The sequence below is a fragment of the Doryrhamphus excisus genome, linkage group LG18, assembly GCF_037039965.1.
Source record: "Doryrhamphus excisus strain RoL-2023G ecotype Guam linkage group LG18, RoL_Dexc_Guam_v1.1, whole genome shotgun sequence".
Classification (NCBI taxonomy): domain Eukaryota; kingdom Metazoa; phylum Chordata; class Actinopteri; order Syngnathiformes; family Syngnathidae; genus Doryrhamphus; species Doryrhamphus excisus.
In genome coordinates this window covers 6487712-6510339 of record NC_136374.1, presented here as the reverse complement: position 1 = coordinate 6510339, position 22628 = coordinate 6487712, and the positions used below count along the sequence as shown (strand labels likewise).

The 22628-nt window shown below is 45.9% G+C and overlaps 3 protein-coding genes across 4 annotated transcripts; 2 read left to right on the top strand and 1 right to left on the bottom strand.

The window, feature by feature from the left end:
- Nucleotides 1–48: 48 nt before the first annotated feature.
- On the top strand, nt 49–5915 carry podxl2 (podocalyxin-like 2). Of its 2 annotated transcripts, XM_058054386.2 has the most exons (13): nt 49–229; nt 2044–2192; nt 2255–2483; nt 2694–2749; nt 2819–2930; nt 3002–3049; nt 3145–3191; nt 4079–4153; nt 4221–4377; nt 4463–4524; nt 4604–4783; nt 4854–5015; nt 5080–5915. In XM_058054386.2, exons 1-13 carry the CDS (start codon nt 52–54, stop codon nt 5140–5142), a joined length of 1518 nt encoding a protein of 505 aa, XP_057910369.2. In that variant the 5' UTR covers nt 49–51; the 3' UTR covers nt 5143–5915. The 2 variants fall into 2 exon arrangements, with proteins under 2 accessions (XP_057910369.2, XP_057910371.2); XM_058054388.2 differs by lacking the exon at nt 4079–4153.
- A 154-nt stretch (nt 5916–6069) lies between these two features.
- On the top strand, nt 6070–8440 carry blcap (bladder cancer associated protein). The gene is made up of 2 exons (XM_058054404.2): nt 6070–6210; nt 7739–8440. The coding sequence occupies exon 2, from the start codon at nt 7827–7829 to the stop codon at nt 8088–8090; it is 264 nt and encodes an 87-aa protein (XP_057910387.2). The 5' UTR covers nt 6070–6210; nt 7739–7826; the 3' UTR covers nt 8091–8440.
- On the bottom strand, nt 7509–19347 carry ripor3 (RIPOR family member 3). Its single transcript, XM_078798442.1, has 24 exons — nt 19200–19347; nt 18933–19088; nt 18491–18569; nt 18179–18202; nt 18058–18111; nt 17837–17986; nt 15997–16060; nt 15894–15937; nt 15684–15809; nt 15469–15614; nt 15275–15401; nt 14174–14319; nt 13954–14109; nt 13760–13850; nt 13509–13691; nt 13316–13431; nt 13121–13241; nt 12919–13048; nt 11340–11510; nt 11050–11217; nt 10671–10873; nt 10512–10595; nt 10352–10442; nt 7509–10271 (listed from the first exon to the last, which is right to left on the bottom strand). The coding sequence occupies exons 1-24, from the start codon at nt 19289–19291 to the stop codon at nt 10171–10173; spliced, it is 2823 nt and encodes a 940-aa protein (XP_078654568.1). The 5' UTR covers nt 19292–19347; the 3' UTR covers nt 7509–10170.
- Between the last annotated feature and the right edge of the window lie 3281 nt (nt 19348–22628).

The window sequence follows — 22628 nt, the reverse complement described above, 5'->3', positions numbered from 1 at the left end:
CAGAAGTATTCGCAGGACCGAGGCGCACTTGAACGCAGCCCTTGTAAGCACATGCCACTTCCACAGTTAGCGAGCACGCGCATAGGCGGAGTCTCGAGCGTGCACTCGTGCACATTGCCAGGCTGCTGTGTCCACAGGAGGACCAAGAGGAGGAGGAGGAGGAGGATGAAGATGACGACTGCAGCGGACATGGCGGGCCTGCTCCTCTTCATCTTCATCACGCTGATGGGTCAGGCTTCTCACACGCGCACACGCACATCTGGGAGCGCGTCAAGGCGGGAACATATGACACCCCCCCTCCACCATGTCCCCAGTTAGAATGCTGTTAATGCTATTTATTTACATGTACGTCCACGCGTGGGAGGTGCGCTGCAGCGTCGTGCTCGCGCACACGTGCTTAATGTGATGAATTCATGTAAACCTCGTAATGACGGCTTCTATGATGATGACGATAAAGACGTTTACGATCGACCCTGAACTCATCACTCAGGGACACTTCAATAGGTACACCATCTAATATAAAGATTATTAGAATGATTGACAGTTCGCAGAGCTTTGTGGTCATTGTGTAATTGTAAATGTTGCCAATATTTTTCCCCCAATGAGAAAGTGTCCTAGTCATGGGGCGGGGAGTTTTAGACATCATACTGCAGTCCACCTATTGATTTAGAGTCAGGATCGGTACAGTCCATCTATTCATTTTGAGACAGGATTGGTACAGTCCATCTATTGGTTCCGAGTCTATCTATTGATTAGATGCAGGATTGGTACAATCCATCTATTATTAGCCAAGCTTGGTGCAGATTTTGAGTCCATGTATTGATTTTGGGTCCAGATCAATACAGTCCGTACTGATTTTGAGCTAGGATCAATACAGTCCATCTATTGATTCCGAGTCTATCTATTGATTAGATGCAGAATTGGCACAGTCCATTTATTATTAGCCAAGCTTGGTACAGATTTTGAGTCCATGTATTGATTTTGGGTCCAGATCAATACAGTCCGTACTGATTTTGAGCTAGGATCAATCCAGTCTGTCTGTTGATTTTGAGTCGAGATCAGTACAGTCCCAGTCCATCTCTTGGTTTTGAGTCCAGATATTGAGTCAGGATGGATCCAGTACAGATCAGTACAGTCCATCTACTGATTTTGAGTTCAGATCGGTACAGTCCACATGATGATTTTGGGTCTATCTATTGATTAGATGCAGGATTGGTACAGTCCATCTACTGATTTTGAGTCCAGATTGGTACAGTCCACATGATGATTTTGAGTCCATGTATTGATTTTGTGTCCAGATCAATACAGTCCGTACTGATTTTGAGCTAGAATCAATACAGTCCATCTATTGGTTCCGAGTCTATCTATTGATTAGATGCAGGATTGGTACAGTCCATCTATTATTAGCCAAGCTTGGTACAGATTTTGAGTCCATGTATTGATTTTGGGTCCAGATCAATACAGTCCATACTGATTTTGAGCTAGGATCAATACAGTCTGTTGATTTTGAGTCGAGATCAGTACAGTCCATCTAAGATTGGTACAGTCCATCTCTTGGTTTTGAGTCCAGATATTGAGTCAGGATGGATCCAGTACAGTCCATCTACTGATTTTGAGTCCAGATCGTTACAGTTCATATGATGATTTTGAGTCTATCCATTGATTAGATGCAGGATTGGTACAGTCCATCTATTATCAGCCAAGCTTGGTACAGATTTTGGGTCCAGATCGATACAGTGCATATATTGATTTTGAGCTATGATCAATACAGTCCAGATACTGATTTTGAGTCCAGATCAGTACAGTCCATCTATTGATTTAAAATCCATCTACTGATTTTGAGCCCAGATTGGTACAGTCCACATATTGATTTTCAGCCAGGATCAATACAGTCAAATCTATTGATTTTGAATCTATCTCTTGATTTTGAGACTGGTCCATCCACCCATGGATTGATTCTTGTTATCCTCCATGAAGACGTTGTTGAAGTTGAGCCTTGGTGGAAGTCTCCTCTCTCGTTTCAAGCCGTGTTGTCTCCTGCAGCGTTCCCGCTGTCCCAATCTCAGTACCACCATCAAAGTCCAACCCAGGAATTAGTCCCACCCAGACCTGAGCTGGTTCCGGTCCAGTCCGACCGCAGGAGCCCAGCACAGACCCAGCAGACATCTCGGACCAAAATGGACTCCTGGCAGGTAAGAACATTCCTGCTCCTCCCTATAAGTCCGTCCAACTTCTTTGTGCTTCTTCTTCACAGGATCCAGACAGGAACCGAACACGTTCCTCGGACTCTCCGAGCCTCTATGGACCGACCGGGGAGTCCTCCATGGAGGCTTCTGGCTTCTTTGGATCGGACACAGAAGAACAAGACGGAGGCGAGGATGGTGGAGCGGCCCGAGACAGAAGAGACGGAGGGGACGAGTGGATGGGCGTCCATCATGTCTTCAAGAGGACGAGAGCTATTCTGGACTTGGATGCTATGATTGGTTGGTGAACATGACTCACTGGCCACTTCATTAGGCACACCATTGAATCATGTTGATGTAGGAGCGCTTTGACCTGATGACTAGAGTGGTGAAAGATGCTATGATTGGCTGTGATCACGGTCACCGTGTACCTAATGAAGTGGCTGTCAGTGTCCGAAACTGCTGGTGTGTTCCTCGACATGTGATTGTGACATTGATGGCGTCCTGCAGGCTACAGTCCTCCGTCCCCCCCCCTCCATGCTGGGTCCCAGCAGCAGCGTGAGGAGGTGATGGACAGCTAACGAGCTAACCAAGCAGCTAACTCACTAAGCTAACTCGCTTTTGTTGGCTTTCAGCTTTGGGAGGCGGATGCTCACGCCAGCGGTTTCGGGGCCCTCCGCTCCTCTTCGACATCACCCCCCCCTGAGTCTGACACAGGCACAGACTTCGGACTGCTAGGGGTCAAAGGTGAAGCGGCACATGGAATGGAAGGTTATGGCTCATTTTCTTTTCTTGATGTTGTTTTTGTGTCGGTGCAGGCGAGGATGAAAGACGTGTCAATGTTACTGTGGACCCCCCCGACAAAGGTAAGACACCCCTCTCCCCGAAGACACTGAATGGGTACACCTTCTTCATCTTATTCTTCACCCACCCGCCTACCTTTCATCCAATGGACACTTAGCTGGCACAACGTGGGACTGGCTGGCCACGCCCCCTCAGCAGGCGCAGGTACATTCACAGTTTTTGGTTTTGTTTGGAATACAATATAGGAAAATCAATATCAGTATCAAATATCACTTAGTATTATACTTAGTATTTTATACATTACGTACATTTAATAATAAAGCTAAATATATATTTAAAGCCAAATATATTATATACATACAGTATCTTATTATTCATTCATTTTCTACCGCTTTTTCATCACAAGGGTCGCGGGGGTGCTGGAGCCTATCCCAGCTGTCTTTGGGCGAGAGGCGGGGTACACCCTGGACTGGTGGCCAGCCAATCACAGGGCACATATAGACAAACAACCATTCACACTCACATTCATACCTATGGACAATTTGGAGTCGCCAATTAACCTAGCATGTTTTTGGAATGTGGGAGGAAACCGGAGTACCCAGAGAAAACCCACGCATGCACGGGGAGAACATGCAAACTCCACACAGAGATGGCCGAGTGTGGGGAAAGACAAAATAAGAAGGCAAAAAGTTACCACTTCCACACAAAATAGGAGGAGAACTCATTCATTCATTCATTTTCTATTGCTTATCCTCACGAGGGTCCCGGGGGGTCCTGAAGCCTATCCCAGCTGTCTTCGGGCACGAGGCGGGGTACACCCTGGACCACATTCCAAAAACATGCTAGGTTAATTGGCGACTCCAAATTGTCCATAGGTATGAATGTGAGTGTGAATGGTTGTTTGTCTATATGTGCCCTGTGATTGGCTGGCCACCAGTCCAGGGTGTACCCCGCCTCTCGCCCGAAGACAGCTGGGATAGGCTCCAGCACCCCCCGCAACCCTCGTGAGGAAAAGCAGTAGAAAATGAATAATATTATATATATATTTTTTGTATTATGTATGGATGTGATGAACATGTGATGTTTGTCAGGTGGCGTGTGTGGACTGGACGCAGCCCGACGGGCACGGCTATGTCATCCTCAACATGACACACAACCTCAACTGTGTAAGTACACCTCATCCCTGCGCTCATGTCGCTGTCTTACATATGTATGTGTGTGTGTGTGACACAGGAGGAGTTCAGTGTGGATGGCGGCGTGCGCCTGCTTAAGACGATGGAGCATCTGTTTGCTCGCAGGATGAAGAGCCCAGAGGGAACATGGCGACTTTACCTGAGCAAGCCCACACACCAACAGCGTCAGATGCTCATGCATGTGAAGTCTGAACATGGTACACACACACTATGTTTGTTCTTGTCATTATAACAGTTTGGAGCAGCGAGGTGGTCTATGATATGTTGTGATGTGTCCTGCAGGCGTGATCTCCACCCAGGTTCTTCTGAGTATGCTGACAGAAATGAGCATCATTTTAAATATGGTAACATCCCGGAACTTTCTCCCGTGGGTTCATCCATGTGGGATCGGTTTGAAAGCGGGTGATTTTCTGGTGCCGCCAGGTGGGCGTGCAGAACTACGGCGCTCCCAGCACGTGTCCGCCTCGGCCCAGTCAGACGCGCAGCGACTACAGCAAACTCTTTGTGGTTTTGGTCATCATTGGGTCGGTCTGCATGGTCATAATCGCGTCAGGGTTTTTCTACATCTGCTGGCAGAGACGGCTGCCTGCTACCAAGAGCACGGTAAGCTAGCTGGGAGCTGTACTAGCTGGCTAGAAAGTACGCTTGGGCTAACACGTCTGTCGCTGTGCAGTTTCGCGCAGAGGAGCTTCATTTTGTGGAGAACGGTTGCCACGACAACCCCACTCTGGACGTGGCAGGCGACAGCCGGTCCGAGATGCAGGAGAAGAAGCCCAACGCCAACGGACTAGCAGGCGGGGCCGAGGGAGGCGGGGACGAAAGCAGTGGTTGGCAGGTGAGTTGGCCCGCAGAGTGGCTTTATTTCGCCCGGCAACAAGCACCTTTTCTTATGCCTGCAGGTGTTTGTGAATCAAGCAGCGGCCGAGGAAGAGGAAGAGGAAGAGCAGGACACACACCTCTGATGACATCATCACAAGGACTTAGCCGTGCTAGCTGCTAGCGTTCATCACTTTGAGATTTGATGGAAATGAAGCACTTTAAAGCCTGAATTATGCTTCGGCGTCACCACCAGTTGGCCCCTCCTCCTTCAGACCCTCCGATTGAGCTTTGGAAAGATTAAAACTTTATGTCAACGGCGCACCAAAACACAAGTAACAACTTTGACTCAAATGAAGTAATAATAAATACCAGCTGTAGTTGCGTGCGCTGCCCACTAGTGGTTCGGCAGAGAACTGCAAGTGACTGCAGAACTGGAGCAGAATCAAGACGCCATCAGAGGGACCGGTTTGGTGCCGACTCTGAAGCGTGGTTCAAACATTACACGACAGCAGAAGATAACATTGCCGCTGTTAGCTTAGCCTGCAGCCGTGTGTGTGTGTTATGCTAACTGGCAGCCATTTAATAAGAGTAAGAAAATATGTTATGTTAACTGAGATAGAACATAAAGGATGGCCAGTGGGCTACATTGTGCTCGGCTACCAACATCCATGTCTTGTTTCCGTATGAAAGTTGAGGTGAAATGGAATTGAGCGCCTGTTAAAGTGCTTGCGGCTGAAATGTGCATGACAACAAAGCTTGATGTACATACAGACTTCAAGCCCGTAGAATAATACTGGATGGTAAATGAATACTGTTCCTCATAAAGGTCAATGCTCTGCACACATGCGCACTGCATCAAGGAGAATGTTGCTACTACAAATGAACAAAAACGTTAATAAATCTTCATGAAATTCAACGTTTGCGTTTGTTTGCTCTGTTAACGCAAAGCACTTGTATGCAACAGCTCTCTTATTCATTCGTAGTCATTTAAGTGCGTGGAATAAAATCCGATTTCTAACTAACATTTTTACTCTAAATGTGGTATTTGTGCTCAGGCACATCAACGGGCACCTCCGCCAGCTGCCAGCCGTAGGGGTCCTTACTACTGGTTAGCCTCTTGCTAGCAAGCAAACACGTACGCAGTAGCTCGGGGAAGCAGAACATGACGTCTGTGGTTGATTTATGCAGAGAATGATCCGAAAAAATGCCAGGTATGTTCGCCAGTTTGCTTAATCGACTGTTACTATCAGTATGTCGTGTACGCCATGTTGTTTTTGAAAGGTGTTTGTGGTATTTTTGCCTTAGAATGCCTTTGTGAGGCAGTCTTGTTAGGCTAGCAGTTAGCTAAACTGGCCTCCGCAGCCAGTACCTCTGTCATCTGAAAACATTCACATTAAACGCTCAAGAAGTGATTATGGCGTGTCGTACACGGTAATATCATCACTGGCTGGAATCTTACCACTCCTAATAATCGTCGCCAACGGACCTTCCGTGAAGCTTTAGTAACACGAAAGCCTTTTGAAGGCTAGAAAAGACTGTAAGAAACTACATCGATTTTGAAGCACACCGAATAAGTAAGTTGTCTCACTAGTATTTGAGCTGATGAAGTTGGTTTTATAATCACCGTAAGGGTTGCTAGTTTAAAGTCGGCCGTTTTCAAACGAAGTTTGGTGCAAATATGCTAACGTCACGTAGCTTTATGACGGAGATTTAAAACCCTTTTACACCCTCTTCTGGATAAAACGGCAAGATGAAGGCTATCGTCAATTCTTGCTTTGGATTCCTGGAATGTAAGCAAACGTTCTCAAGTTGGGATTTAACAGTCGTGGATTATGCTAGTTTACAACCAGGAAGTAAGAGCTGCACTGCGCGTGGCACACCTGTGCAGTCAATGATGGCCACCACCTCTTCAATATCGCATTTGGAATCAATGCAGTACGCATGCTCAGACCAAGAGTTTGTAATGGTTTTATTTCATTTGAACATGCATCAGATTACAATTGAGTGCATCCCATAATCAGTTCACAGTTCCGCATGTCCAAAAGGAGTAGGAAGAAGCAAAGCTTATTAAATCCTACCCCTCCATCTGGTACTTTTACAATCAGTAACTGTTACATTTGTTCACTTCCTGCTTTCCATAATATAGTTTAATTTTTTTTTAAATAATGTACAAGGTGATATGAGCATCCAATGATATAATGGGTACCATAGTAAGTGTCAATATAGTGATATATATAGCACATCATGACTGGTTCAAGACTCTTCATCCTTGTATTTAGCAAACATCAACTGCTTGTATTGTTTCTTGAATTGGCTCATCGTTGTGCATTGTTTGATTTCCTTACTCAATCCATTCCATAGTTTGATTCCACATACTGAAATGCGATGGCTTTTTAACGTAGTCGTAGCATAGAAGTGTTTCAAATGTACTTCTTCCCTGAGATCATATTTCTCCTCTCTTGTAGAGAAGTATTGGATGACAATTTTAGCTAATTGGTTGTTTTTAGCCTTATGCATTATTTTAGCAGTTTGAAGATGAACTATATCAGCAAGTTGAAGTATTTGTGATTTTAGAAATAAGGAGTTAGTATGTTCTCTGTAGGCGGCATTATGAATTATCCTTACTGACCTTTTTTGCAGTACATTTAGCGAGTGAAGATTGCTTTTATAGTTATTAGCCCATATTCCCACACAATAAGTAAGATATGGTAGTTTCTTCAAACTGATGTGTCTCTGCAGGGATGAGCTGACCTCAACGACTCTCGACGTCTTCTTCCACTTCCTGGCGAGCGCGAGCCTCCGCTGAGACGTCCCCTCTGGCGCCATCATGTATTGCCTGCAGTGGTTGCTGCCCGTGCTGCTCATCCCCAAACCGCTGAACCCAGCGTTGTGGTTCAACCACTCCATGTTCATGGGCTTCTACCTGCTCAGCTTTCTGCTGGAGAGGAAGCCCTGCACCATCTGTGCCTTGGTCTTCCTCGCCGCCCTCTTCCTCATTTGCTACAGCTGCTGGGGCAACTGCTTCCTGTACCACTGCCAGGATGCCGCCCTGCCGCACGCCGCCCACGACCCGGCCATCGTTGGCACCTAGAGAGGGTGGGATGGTGTTGTTGCCGCCATGCTGGATGGACTATGTTGGCGGAGGAGCATCGACCCACGTTTTTGGAGGGCAGAGTTGCGGGCCATGCTGTAAAGACACTTGAACTTGGTGGGGGGCAAGCAAACGACGGACATATTTGTGAAGCACATGTGACCACCACGATTTCTCGTCTCTACTCAATTCTTCTCACAGGACAATCCTCCTTTCACTCCGCCATGTCAAGCTTTTTAATCAACTTTCCACCAAAAGAAGACACAAACTTGTTTCTTTTTAGTCTGTGTTGAGCTGTCGGTGTGTGCTTTGCGGCTTTTTAATTTAAATAAAGTTTCTTTCCCTCGCCAGCTGTAGTGTTTTTCATCAGACATCACCAGACCAACTGTTTTAGTAGGGAAGAAGACCTTTTATGAAAAAATAATAGATGTCTGCATCACTTTACAAAAAACAAATGGATGAAAAACAATGCTGTTGCAGATCCGCACCAGCAGATGGTGCTGTGAGGACAGCATTAAAACAGGAAATGTTTAAAGCTGATATTTTTTAAATGTCATTTAAAATCCACCTCGCTATGTGTGGGTCCTCTGCCTCAAGTTGCCATGGTAACAAAACCTTTCATTTTTTTTCAAAGAAAAATGTGGAAATTTTTAAATGTTATCCTTTTGAGCAAACACTACCTGATGACGCTAGCTATTGACGATGCACGCAACACCAATTATAGCTATTAGCTATTTTCACTTTTCTGTTGCATTCACGTGTTAAACGGTGCCAAAGTGTCCGATAAGATTTGCACATTTGGAATTGACCTCTGAAAGACGTTTCGGATGGCTCTGCACAGTGGCTTTTTTTCTAACAAAAAATTAATCTGACATGAATTCAATCCGGACGTCCTTATATGGGTATGCCCAGATGCTGTAGGCCTCGCCCTGCTTACAGTGTTAGCAATGTCACCCAGGAAGGGTGTAAGGAAAAGCTAAATGTGTTTAGCTTTTCTAAGCACCCACATAAGAATCTTAAAGGGAGATTTCTTTCACAGGGAAGCATCAGGCAGAAGTGGTTGGAGTTGGTGATTACCAGCCAGCAAGAGAAAAATATGCTCATCTGTCAAACACACACGGCATTGTTTCGTGAACATGGATGAAGCTAGACACAGCTAGGAGACCCGGGTTCAATTCCACCCTCGGCCATCTCTGTGTGGAGTTTGCATGTTCTCCCCGTGCATGCGTGGGTTTTCTCCGGGTACTCCGGTTTCCTCCCACATTCCAAAAACATGCTAGGTTAATTAGCAACTCCAAATTGTCCATACGTAGGTATGAATGTGAGTGTGAATGGTTGTTTGTCTATATGTGCCCTGTGATTGGCTGGCCACCAGTCCAGGGTGTACCCCGCCTCACGCCTGAAGACAGCTGGGATAGGCTCCAGCACCCCCGCAACCCTCGTGAGGATAAGCAATTGAAAATGAGTGAATGAGTTCTCCTCCTATTTTGTGTGGAAGTGGTAACTTTTTGGCTTCTTATTTTGTCTTTTCCCACCCTCGGCCATCTCTGTGTGGAGTTTGCATGTTCTCCCTGTGCATGCGTGATTTTTCTCTGGGTACTCCGGTTTCCTCCCACATTCCAAAAACATGCTAGGTTAATTGGCAACTCCAAATTGTCCATATGTATGACTGTGAGTGTGAATGTTCCATTCGAAAGAACATCTTTGGTCTTTGACCGGAGGCATTGAATATTATTTCAGAACCTGGAATATTGACTGCATGTCAACTGGGCGACACCGATGAAAAGTTGATCATTTTTCAACTTTCTGGTATTGTGTTGTGACTCGTGACGCATAAAGTCAAATTTTGAGTGTTGCTTGGCTGGACGCGCAGGTTCCATTGAAAATGAATGGAGTAGAGGCGATGTCGCCTCGGCAACCATCTCACACGTTTTTTTTCTCCACATCCGTAGGTTGCGCAGTTTGTTCCTATACAGCCTCCCTTCCAGAATACTTCCAAAAAATCAAATAATGCTATAGAAATACAATGCATGACAGAGGGGCACGGGACCCCCTTTCACGGGACACGTGAAAGTTGTTCCTATAGGACGGTGATCTCAGTCTCCAGGTTCTGGTAGAACTCCTCTTGCATTAACATGTCCAGATGCTCCATCCTCTGGAAGGCCTCGTGACCTTTGCCACCTGCCACAAACACACAAGCGCACATCCGCTATATACATAGCAAACAACCTGGGAGACCATCCAGGAAGTGCGTTCCCTACCAAAAGACAAGACCGCCTCCTTGGCGGCGCTGCGGACGTTTTCATCAGCTGAGCGCCACAGCTCTGCGATATAGTCCACGCTCTCGGTTGCCTAGCAACAACACATGCACACACAATGAGACATAATCAACAGAGAGCCGATGTGACGCCGCTCACTCACCATCAAACATTTCAGTGCCAAACAGGAACTTTGCTGGATTTGAACGTCGGTGCTCCTCAAACTCTCGGTGTAGTAAACCACCGCCTGGACGCCACGTTTTGTTAAAACACACTCGACCTGTCAGCTTCGCCGTGCTTTTAATAAAACAAATTTACGTGCCTTGGAACGAAAGGGGCTGCACCCGCCGGCTCGTCGCAGGAAGTCGGCGGCGGCTTTGCACACTTTGTGGTTGGCGTCCAGCTGCAGCCCCGCAAGCGTCTGCAGCGTGAGTCCCAGTGGGAGGAGCTCCGCGATGCCCTGCATCTTCATCCTATTTAAAGCTCGACTCCGTTTGGGTTCCCGCATGGCACACAGGAAGTACTCTGAAACAGCATTGGATGATTACAACGTTTATATGAGGTTGTGAGAGCAACCAGGGAAACAAGGATTGTGTGATGCATTCAAGGCCACTGGATAATCCGAAGCATCTCTCAAAAAGTCACACGGAAAAAACACGGCTGATGGTTTGTAAAGACAAATAAGGTCATAGAAGGGTCACCTTCCTTGGAGAGGCGGGTCACGTGTTCTCCCAGCGTGCGGATGTTGCAGCGTTGCATGTAAAGTGACAGCTGGAAGACGCTGACCTTGTCTGGGCTGCATGGCGGCAGAGGAGGCCACAACGCCGCCCTGCTGGCCGCCTGCACCTCCTGCACCAGCCCACTGAAAACTAAACACACACACACAGGATACTTACAAATACATTTCAGGAACACGTGTACTTATACTTGTACTTGTACTGTACTGCACTTACACAATACAAAAAGCGATGAAACAAAGTTTTGGTTTTACCTCTTTCAGAGTGTCCTGGCTGCTTGGCCTTGACCTTGGCCTTGACCTTGTGAGAGTAATTCCTCTTCAGTGCTGTGACAAAGTCATCCGAGCGGCAGCAGAATGGTGAGGTGACGTCGCTCAGACAGTCTTCCCAGAACAGCAGCACCTCCTTTGGAGCCTCCTGCAGGACTAAGGACGACACCTCTGCCAAGGTCATATGTAAGGTCGATACTCAACTCCTACATGCTACATGTTGATACTTTCTACATGTGCTACATATTACAGCTTTATATCTTCTACATGTGCTACATGTTACATGATGATACCGCTACATGTGCTACATGCTACATGTTTATATCTTCTACATGTGCTACATGCTACGTGTTCATATCTTCTACATGTGCTACATGTTACATGATGATACCTCTACATGTGCTACATGCTACATGCTACATGTTCATATCTTCTACATGTGCTACATGTTACATGATGATACCTCTACATGTGCTACATGCTACATGTTTATATCTTCTACATGTGCTACATGCTACATGTTCATATCTTCTACACGTGCTACATGTTACATGATGATACCGCTACATGTGCTACATGCTACATGTTTATATCTTCTACATGTGCTACATGTTCATATCTTCTACACGTGCTACATGTTACATGATGATACCGCTACATGTGTTACATGCTACATGTTTATATCTTCTACATGTGCTACATGCTACATGTTCATATCTTCTACATGTGCTATAAGCTACATGTTGATACCTGCTACATGTGCTACATGCTACATGTTCATATCTTCTACATGTGCTATAAACTACATGTTTATATCGTCTACATGTTCTACATGCTACATGTTCATATCTTCTACATGTGCTACATGCTACGTGTTTACATCTTCTATATGTGCTACATGCTACATGCTGATACCTTCTACATGTGCTATAAGCTACATGTCCATATCTTCTAAATGTGCTACATGCTACATGTTTATATCTTCTACATGTGCTACATGCTACATGTTCATATCTTCTACATGTGCCACATGCTACATGTTTATATCTTCTACATGTGCTTCATGCTACATGTTCATATCTTCTACATGTGCTACATTTTACATGATGATACCTCTACATGTGCTACATGCTACATGATGATACCGCTACATGTGCTACATGCTACATCCTACATGGGCTACATGCTACATGTTTGTATCTTCTTCATGTGCTACATGCTACATGTTCATATCTTCTACATGTGCTACTACATGCTACATGATGATACCTCTACATGTGCTAATTGCTACATGTTCATATCTTTTACATGTTCTACATGCTACATGTTCATATCTTCTACATGTGCTACATGCTACATGTTCATATCTTCTACATGTGCTATAAGCTACATGTTCATATCTTCTACATGTGCTACATGCTACATGTTCATATGTTCTACATGTGCTACATGCCACATGTGCTACATTCTGCATGTTGATACCTGCTACATGTGCTACATGCTACACATGCTGCATGCTATCCTAAACATGAGAGAAATGAAGGAGGTCAGCCTTTGTACTAACGCTCCCTTGTTGAGACATCATTTTTCTTCTCCAGCAGCAAACAGCTGATTCGTTGCACGATGTCGGCCTGGAGAGACACGTCCTCCAGCAGATCTCTCCGAGCGGCACTCAAGTGGCTCCTCTGGAGCGTCTGAGGAAGTAAGAACATCAAAGGTGAGGCCGCTCTCATGTTCTGCAGCTACCAGCAGGCAGGGTGGTGTACCTGAAGTAAGATGCAGCAAGTGTTCAGGTGAATCTCCAGAGCCTGATCCAGACCACAGTTCCCACTAGTCAAAGGAGCAACAAAAAGCTCCTCCTCACAGGTTCTTCTTAGAGAAGTAACACTATTTGGGGGAAAAGAAGGTTTCTTCTGGCTGCATCGCTGGTGTTTTTTCATACCTTCTGCACGCCAACTCACCCGGAAGCCTCCTCGTCCACGTTGACATCATGTGACAGGAAGTCAAAGCTGCAGAGAACTTCCTCAACAGCCAAGGTGTCTTCTGATGATGAGTTTCTCATCAGGGATAGGTCGTTCTGAAGGAGACACTGTTTGGACTCGGACCTACATTAGACCCCGCCCCCCCCCCAGGACTCGGTAAGGTCCGGCTCACCCGCAGTATGGTGGATAAGTGGACTATCTGCTGATTCAGGACCCGCAGCTCCTTGTCATAGCTGCTCTGGTTCTGCAAGGTTGTCTCCAGGTCAACGATCAGCATTCCCAGTCGTAGCGCCTGCTCCTGAATTCCACTCGCTGAGGGGGGTGTGGCAGCCTGGGGTGAGTCAGGGGAGGCGTCCTGTGACATGTGACGTATTAGCGATAAAATTCTGAAAGTAGAACGCAAGAGAAGACTGACAAACTGACCTGCTCACTGATGGTATCCTGGCGTGGCTCCGCCCCCTGAGTCTCCGACTGTGGATCTGTGCTGGCTTTGAGGATGTCAGGGGTGCCACACCTAAAGATGGAAATGGTAATAATAATTATAATAATAATAATAATAATATGGTGCAGCCTGCAAGTCATACGGTTCTAGTCCACAGTGAGAAGGTTCTTCTCACCTCTGCAGGTCCGTCACAGAAGATGGTTTACACTTAGCGGCATACACCCCCTCCCACGCCTCCTCCTCCTCGCTCACCCTCCTCCTCTCCATGGTGTCCTCCCCCTCCTCTCCAAGGGACACATGGGTCCGGCTCCCCCTCAGACTGGTGTCCCGGCTAGTGAGTCAGTTTTGTGAGCGTTAACACTATAAAACATTCATGCATGTTCTGGCCCGCCTACCTGAGGGGGGCTGGACTTGGTTGGCTGAGGTTTGACGTGATGGATGACTGGGACAGGTAGCTCAGCAGGGACACGTCTCCCCTGTCTCTCTTGGGTACGTGGAACGGGACAGAAGCACCCCCATCCTGCAGCTCACGGACCATAGACTGTAGAGAAGATTGGGTCTTAGCAAAGAACAGGACCTGGTCTAATATGGGTCCGCTTTTAGGGAGGGTTTTGGGCACAGACCCTCGAGCGGACTGACTCAGAGATGTGGTAGTACTCACCAGGAAGTACTTTTCAGAAAAACTGTCACGCGGGATATTAACCGTGATATAGAGGGACGGCGTTATGTCTTATTTTCTCTTATTATATCTACTATGTTGGGTAAACAAATGTATTGAGTTATGGACTCGTATAGAGCAGCTGCACACAATAACCCAGACAGATCCTCCAGAATCTGCACCTATTCCACCTGTATTTTCTTGGATTTGTGCTTCCCGCCAAAACGAGGATGCTGCGTCCACCTCGCCTGCTTGAGGAGGCGCACTCATTGTCAGACACACTTTGTCAGAGGCAGTGCTGGTGCCTTGGAGCTCAGAAGCCGGACCTTAGCACAAAATCAGTAGTGAAAATGTGGTCATTACACTTGTTTTGTGGGACTCCCCTGTTCCAAACTGCGGTTCTCGATTAGGCACAGGTGTGGGTGATTAGGGGAACAAAAGAAGACGAGGCAAAGCAGGAAGTCACATACAAAATAAGAGTCCAAACAGAAACTAAAGCCCAAGAAGGTAACATAAGCAAAACTGTCATGCGGGATATTAACCGTGATATAAAGGGACGACTTATGTCTTATTTTCTCTTATTATATCTACTATGTTGGGTAAACAAATGTAGTAGATCCTTTGTATTGAGTTGTGGACACGTATAGAGCAGCTGCACACAATAACCCAGACAGATCCTCCAGAATCTGTACCTATTCCACCTGTATTTTCTTGGATTTGTGCTTCCTGCCAAAACGAGGACGCTGCGTCCACCTCGCCTGCTTGCGGATGCGCACTCATTGTCGGACACACTTTGTCAGAAGCAGTGCTGGTGACTCAGAGATGTAGTAGTACTCACCAGGAAGTACTTTTCAGAAAAGGAGGGGGTGCTCGGTGCGGTCCAGCTGTGCACAGAAGTCTTCCTGCTGGACCCCCACTGTTTGCTGATGGACAAAGGACCCGCCCTCTCTGCGCTGTCCAGCGGACTGCAAACACACGTTGTTTGTTGTGTCGTTGCATATTGTTGTTGAGAAGTGTGTGTTTCCATCTTACTTCCAGGTGACCTCCATCTGCAGCTTGATGGTTCCCAGCTCGGTGATGTCCACCAGCATCAGCTGAGGACTGGCTACAAAGAAGTGAGCGCTGGTGCAGGTTACCGTGCCAACCAGCAGCCAGCCCAAACCCTTGGCTTCCGACACCTGGCGGGGGGCACGATAGAGGTCATGTGATGCAGGAGATGTCCATATACAAGGTGGACGGATGATGACCTTGATCTCAAAGTTGTGGTTAATATGCGGGAGGAAGACCATCTCCTCTTCATCCCAAGACTGGACATCATCACTTTCAATTTTGCCTCGGATCCTCCAGCGCTGACGACCCAACTGTAGTAGCACCTGCACACAGTTTCCTCTTGAAGCAATCTTTGGAATCCATCTTCACTTAGATCTTGGAGATGAAGGTCCTGCGGTAAGGCTTACCTCATACTGGTCTCCGGGGCAGAGTCGAGCAAAGCCGATGAGACCTGCAAGAGAAAATACATGACCACCGTCCGCGCTGGGTACGAGACGGGTACTGGTCTACCTTTCATTTTCACATGCAGTTCTCCCAGGAGGACCTCCAGCTCACCCTCCATGGCCGACATGTCCTGCAGGGAGACCGAGGACCAGAACATACCGCTACATACCTCTACATGTGCTACATGCTACAGGTTGATACCTTCTACATATGCTACATGCTACATGTTCTATCTTCTACATGTGCTACATACTACATGTTGACACCTGCTCCATGCTACATGTTGATACATGTTACATGCCACATGTGCTATATGCTAAATGTTGATACATGCTACATGTTCATATCTTCTACATGTGCTACATACTACATGTTGATACCTGCTACATGTGCTACATGCTACATGTTTATATCTTCTACATGTGCTTCATGCTACATGTTCATATCTTCTACATGTTCTACATGCTACATGCTGATACCTGCCACATATGCTACATGTTCATATCTTCTACATGTGCTTCATGCTACATGCTCATATCTCCTACATGTGCTTCATGCTACATGTTCATATCTTCATGTGCTTCATGCTACATGTTCATATCTTCTACATGTGCTACATGATGATACCTCTACATATGCTACATGCTACATGTTCATATCTTCTACATGTGCTACATATTACATGTTGACACCTGCTCCATGCTACATGTTGATACATGCTACATGCCACATGTGCTACATGCTAAATGTTGATACATGCTACATGTTCATATCTTCTACATGTGCTACATACTACATGTTGACACCTGCTACATGTGCTACATGTTACATGTTCATATCTTCTACATGTGCTTCATGCTACATGTTCATATCTTCTACATGTGCTTCATGCTACATGTTCATATCTTCTACATGTGCTTCATGCTACATGTTCATATCTTCTACATGTGCTTCAAGCCACATGTTAATATCTTCTACATGTGTTACATGATGATACCTCTACATGTGCTACATGCTACATGTTCATACCTTCTACATGTTGATATAATGTATATGTGCTACATGCCACATGTAGTACATGCTAAATGTTGATACATGGTACATGTTCATATCTTCTACATGTGCTACATACTACATGTTTATACCTGCTACATGTGCTACATGCTACATGTTCATATCTTCTACATGTGCTTCATGCTACATGTTAATATCTTCTACATGTACTTCATGCTACATGATGATACCTCTACATGTGCTACGTGCTACATGTTGATACTTTCTACATATGCTACATGCTACATGTTGATACCTTCTACATATGCTACATGCTACATGTTCATATCTTCTACATGTGCTTCATGCTATATGCTACATGTTTATATCTTCTACATGTGCTTCATGCTAAATGTTCATATCTTCTACATGTGCTTCATGCTACATGACGATACCTCTACATGTGCTACATGCTACATGTTGATACCTTCTACATATGCTACATACTACATGTTCATATCTTCCACATGTGCTTCATGCTACATGATGATACCGCTACATGTGCTACATGCTACATGTTGATACCTTCTACATATGCTACATACTACATGTTCATATCTTCTACATGTGCTTCATGCTACATGATGATACCTCTACATGTGCTACATGCTACATGTTGATACCTTCTACATATGCTACATGCTACATGTTCATATCTTCTACATGTGCTACATGCTACATGTTGATACCTTCTACATATGCTACATGCTACATGTTCATATCTTCTACATGTGCTACATGCTACATGTTGACACCTGCTCCATGCTACATGTCGATACATGCTACATGTTGATATAATGTCTCTCTCTGCCTGAACAGCCTGAACCAAAAAGTCCCAGCCCACCCTACCGACCTGCATGCTGTGTCTGTGGTTGCGGCCCAGCTCCAAAAGACTCTCCCTGGATGCTCTGGAGGACGGCGAGAGCGAGAAAGCTTGTTTCATGTTGACCACTCCCTGACACAGGCGCCACTGGACGCAGTAGTTCTCGTAGAGTTCATCCACCTGCGGACACACGGAGACACGTGGAGAGACACGGGCGCATGAGCAGCGTGGACGGACGTGCACACGTTTACCTTGCTGATTTGGAATTCCAGTCTTCGTACATGTCTCTCCTGTGCTCGTATCTCCTGCGGGTGCAAAGACGGGTGAAGATGATGTGAGGGACGTGCTGGGAGAAAGATAAGCAAGAGTCACCTTGTCCAGGTCGTACAGGAAGGCCTGCAGGGAAGGCAGAGATAGGCTTATTGGGAGGAGGCGTGACACTGCTTGGTTATCACTGTCACTTTCATAGGAGCATATCCTTTCCATGTTTATCCTTAATGGTTGCGGCGTTTGAGCGGCTCGGACCGTTGACACTTCCACTTTCTGAACATTGTTCCTTGGTGTAACAACGACTACATATTTCCGAATTCATAATTTATGCTCTTGCGTAACCATGAAACGTCGTAACATGGAAAGTCATAACACGAGGACCACGTGTGTGTTTGAGGCGGGGTTTGAGCTCACCAGTCTGGAGTTTCTTTTACTCTCTCTCTGGCGTGAGGACAGGAAGTCCATCTCAGCCTGGTGGCGCTGCACATGCTCTCTGCACACACAGAAAACACACACACATTCATATGTTTGTGTGAACCCTGATAGAGAGACCTCAGACCTGATACTTAAAGGGGACCTGTTATGGGGACCTTTTTCCACTTTTCTGACATGTAAAATTGTATTCTTGTGTTAAAGCATTTTCGGGCAAACCACGAAATCCAAAAAAATACAGCTGAATAGGTGCAGATTCTGGAAGCACTAGAAAGCTTTGGTGCTGTAGGAGTCCACAGGTCAATACAAAAGGCCGAAAAATGAGTATTATAGGTCCCCTTTAAGGCTTTAGATCTTAGACCTCAATGCTGTGTGGGCAGAAGATGGCAGCCCGCCCCCCGGTCCCCCGCCCCCAGTAATACACCTGAGGCCTTTGCGTAGCGCCTGAAAGACCCGGTCCACCTCTTCTGGCTGCAGGGACAAGGCGGATCCAAATCCTCTCCTCGAAGACAAAGGGGCTCTTGGAGTTTTTCCTCCAGACACGACTTTGGAGCGCAGTGAATTCCGAGCAGAGGAATGCCTTAAAAGACAAAGACAGCTGAGCGGAAAGGCTTTTTAATGTTGTAAGAGCGCATCAAACGTTTCTTCCTTCACTGTCAGAGCTTGTCATTTCCTAGCAATGCTAACTCACCGCCGTTGTCCTGTCAGAGAGCCGAATCCAGTGAAGGAGCGACTCCGCTGGATTGAACTTCCGGGAGAGTCGAATCGCAGCTTCACCGACATCCTGAAAACATGGAAAGTTTCAGTCAGATGTTCTGTTTCCTGTTCCCGACTCAATAACACAAACGTCAGCTGACCACAAGGACCACCTGCTTGACCTTCAAATCGACACACAGGAACACACACATCTAACATGCTTTGCGTCAAATGGACTACTTCTGCCAGGAGACCTCAATAAGTGTATTGAGTATTCTTAGTGTCACGCTATCATGGTTTATCCCAAAATACTGTACATTTACTCATGAATGACCAAAACCATTTGGGGGTTAAGGGTTAAGGGGTTAAAAGGTTAAGGACTCAACTTTAAAAAAATTTGTAACGTTGCTGCCTTAAAATTTTGATTAAATCTAGCAAATTATTTCAGGTCATTTCAACTCACAACGAAGTTTCTCCAACTTAAAAGATCAAGTTCACGTGACTTATTGATTTGTTTTGGGAACTTTCTTTATTAGGTCAAATACTTAAGTACTTCGGTGGTGCATTATTTAAAAAAAAAACCTTAAACTGTATTATGGAAAGCAGGAAGTGAACAAATGTAACAGTTACTGATTGTAAAAGTACCAGATGGAGGGGTAGGATTTAATAAGCTTTGCTTCTTCCTACTCCTTTTGGACATGTGGAACTGTGAACTGATTATGGGATGCACTCAATTGTAATCTGATGCATGTTCAAATGAAATAAAACCATTACCATTACCATTTTTGTTGTATCAACAATAGAAATCAAGTAATCTCAACTCACTTTTGATTTAGTCTAACTAATTAGCTCAAGTTAATTCAACTCACAATTAAATTGAAATTAATTGAGATTACTTGATTGACATTGTTGATACAACCAAAATATTTGGTTATTGGTGGGGGGGTGCTGGAGTCTATCCCAGCTGTCTTCGGGCGAGAGGCGGGGTACACCCTGGACTGGTCGCCAGCCAATCACAGGGCACATATAGACAAACAACCATTCACACTCACATTCATACCTATGGACAATTTGGAGTCGCTAATTAACCTGGCATGTTTTTGGAATGTGGGAGGAAACCGGAGTACCCGGAGAAAACCCACGCATGCACGGGGAGAACATGCAAACTCCATACACAGATGGCCGAGGGTGGGGAAAGACAAAATAAGAAGCCAAAAGGTTACCACTTCCACACAAAATAGGAGGAGAACTCATTCATTCATTCATTTTCTATTGCTTATCCTCACAAGGGTCGTGGGGGGTCCTGGAGCCTATCCCAGCTGTCTTCGGGCGTCAGATGGGGTACACCTCGCCAGCCAATCACAGGGCACATATAGACAAACAACCATTCACACTCACATTCATACCTATGGACAATTTGGAGTCGCTAATAAACCTAGCATGTTTTTGGAATGTGGGAGGAAACCAGAGTACCCGGAGAAAGCCGAGTAGAACATGCAAACTCCGCACAGAGATGGCCAAGGGTGGAATTGAACCCTGGTCTCCTAGCTGTGAGGTCTGCCGCTAACCACTCGACCGCCGTGCCGTAGTGCCCCTAGTGGTTCCAATTCACCATTAAAAAGCAGAGAAGAAGAACACGTTGTCATTGAAATTCTGACCAGCGCTGACTTGGCGCAACTTGAGTGGAAGAAAACATGTTATTTCAGATAAAAACTCCTAAGAGACACTTTGCTTCTTTCCAAATCAGCTTTACGTTTGGCTCCATCCCAACTTAAACAACGCTGGCTCATTACAGAGAGGTCAGAGGTCAAGCATGACTCATGTTCTCCGGGGAGAAGAACTATGCTGCACACACACAAGCATCAACATCCTGCTCGTACGGACACACCAAAGTCACTTGGTGGTTATACGCTATATGTGTTCCTGACTCCGAGACCACGTGTGGGACGCTACACTTCCACAGCAAAAGGTCTGACGAGGAACTTCCTGCCCACCACATGCTGTGCCAACACACCATTTTCACACAAGGATGCTCGCAATGTGGTGAAAAGTGCCCGATGTCGTGAAGGCAGCAGCGTGTTGCTGCACGTACGCTTATCTTCTATCAGCAGCCAACAGATGAGAGACGCCCGCCGAGAGACGACAACACGTAAACAGACACACGCTGCTGCTCATGATGGATGGTGGCTCGCAGCGAACACACACTTCTCCGTGACATACATACAGAACACCCCTCCACCCATGTTGGATTGGATCAGCCAGGCTTTGCTCCAGGGTTTGGGGCTAATACAGAACCTCACATATTATTAGACTCAATCGTGTGGACAGATAATATCATATAATACGGGGGTGTCCAAACTTTTTCCAGCAAGAGCCACATAGTAAAAGGATGCAATTTGGCCATTTTCATATTTTGTGAAGCAACACATGTAGACTAAGATATTCATATTTCAGCTTTGGCATTCATTCATTCATTGATTCATTGGGTCACAGGGGGTGTTGGAGCCTACCCCAGCTGTCTACACTCTGGACTGGACGCCAGCCAATCACAGGGCACATATAGACAAACAACCATTCACACTCACATTCATACCTATGGACAATTTGGAGTTGCTAATTAACATAGCATGTTTTTGGAATGTGGGAGGAAACCGGAGTACCCGAAGAAAACCCACGCATGCACGGGGAGAACATGCAAACTCCACACAGAGATGGCCGAGGTTGGGGAAAGACCAAGTAAGAAGCCAAAAAGTTACCACTTCCACACATAATAGGAGGAGAACTCATTCATTCATTCATTTTCTATTGCTTATCCTCACAAAGGTCGCGGGGGGTGCTGGAGCCTATTCCAGCTGTCTTCTGGCGAGAGGCAGGTGGGGTACACCCTGGACTGGTGGCCAGCCAATCACAGGGCACATATAGACAAACAACCATTCACACTCACATTCATACCTATGGACAATTTGGAGTGGCCAATTAACCTAGCATGTTTTTGGAATGTGGGAGGAAACCGGAGTACCCGGAGAAAACCCACACATGCACAGGGATACATGCAAATGCCACACAGAGATGGCCGAGGGTGGAATTGAACCCTGGTCTCCTAACTGTGAGGTCTGCGCGCTAACCACACGACCGCCGTGCTTGCCCCCAGCTTTGGCATATAAGTGAAAAATCCTATTATCCTATTATCTTCGCTCTTTTTCTTAATTATGTCCGATAATTATTGGGCTGATATCAGTATAAAAATGCAATATCGGTTGACATTGGTATCAGATTTTTTCCCAAACATGAAAACTGATATTAACCTTTAGATGCATGAGTGACTGGACCCTACACTCTTCCATAAGTGGGTCAAAAATTACCCATATTAGAATCAATGTGTTTTTAAGCCATTTTGGTTAGGACTAATGCTATAGCGGCGGCA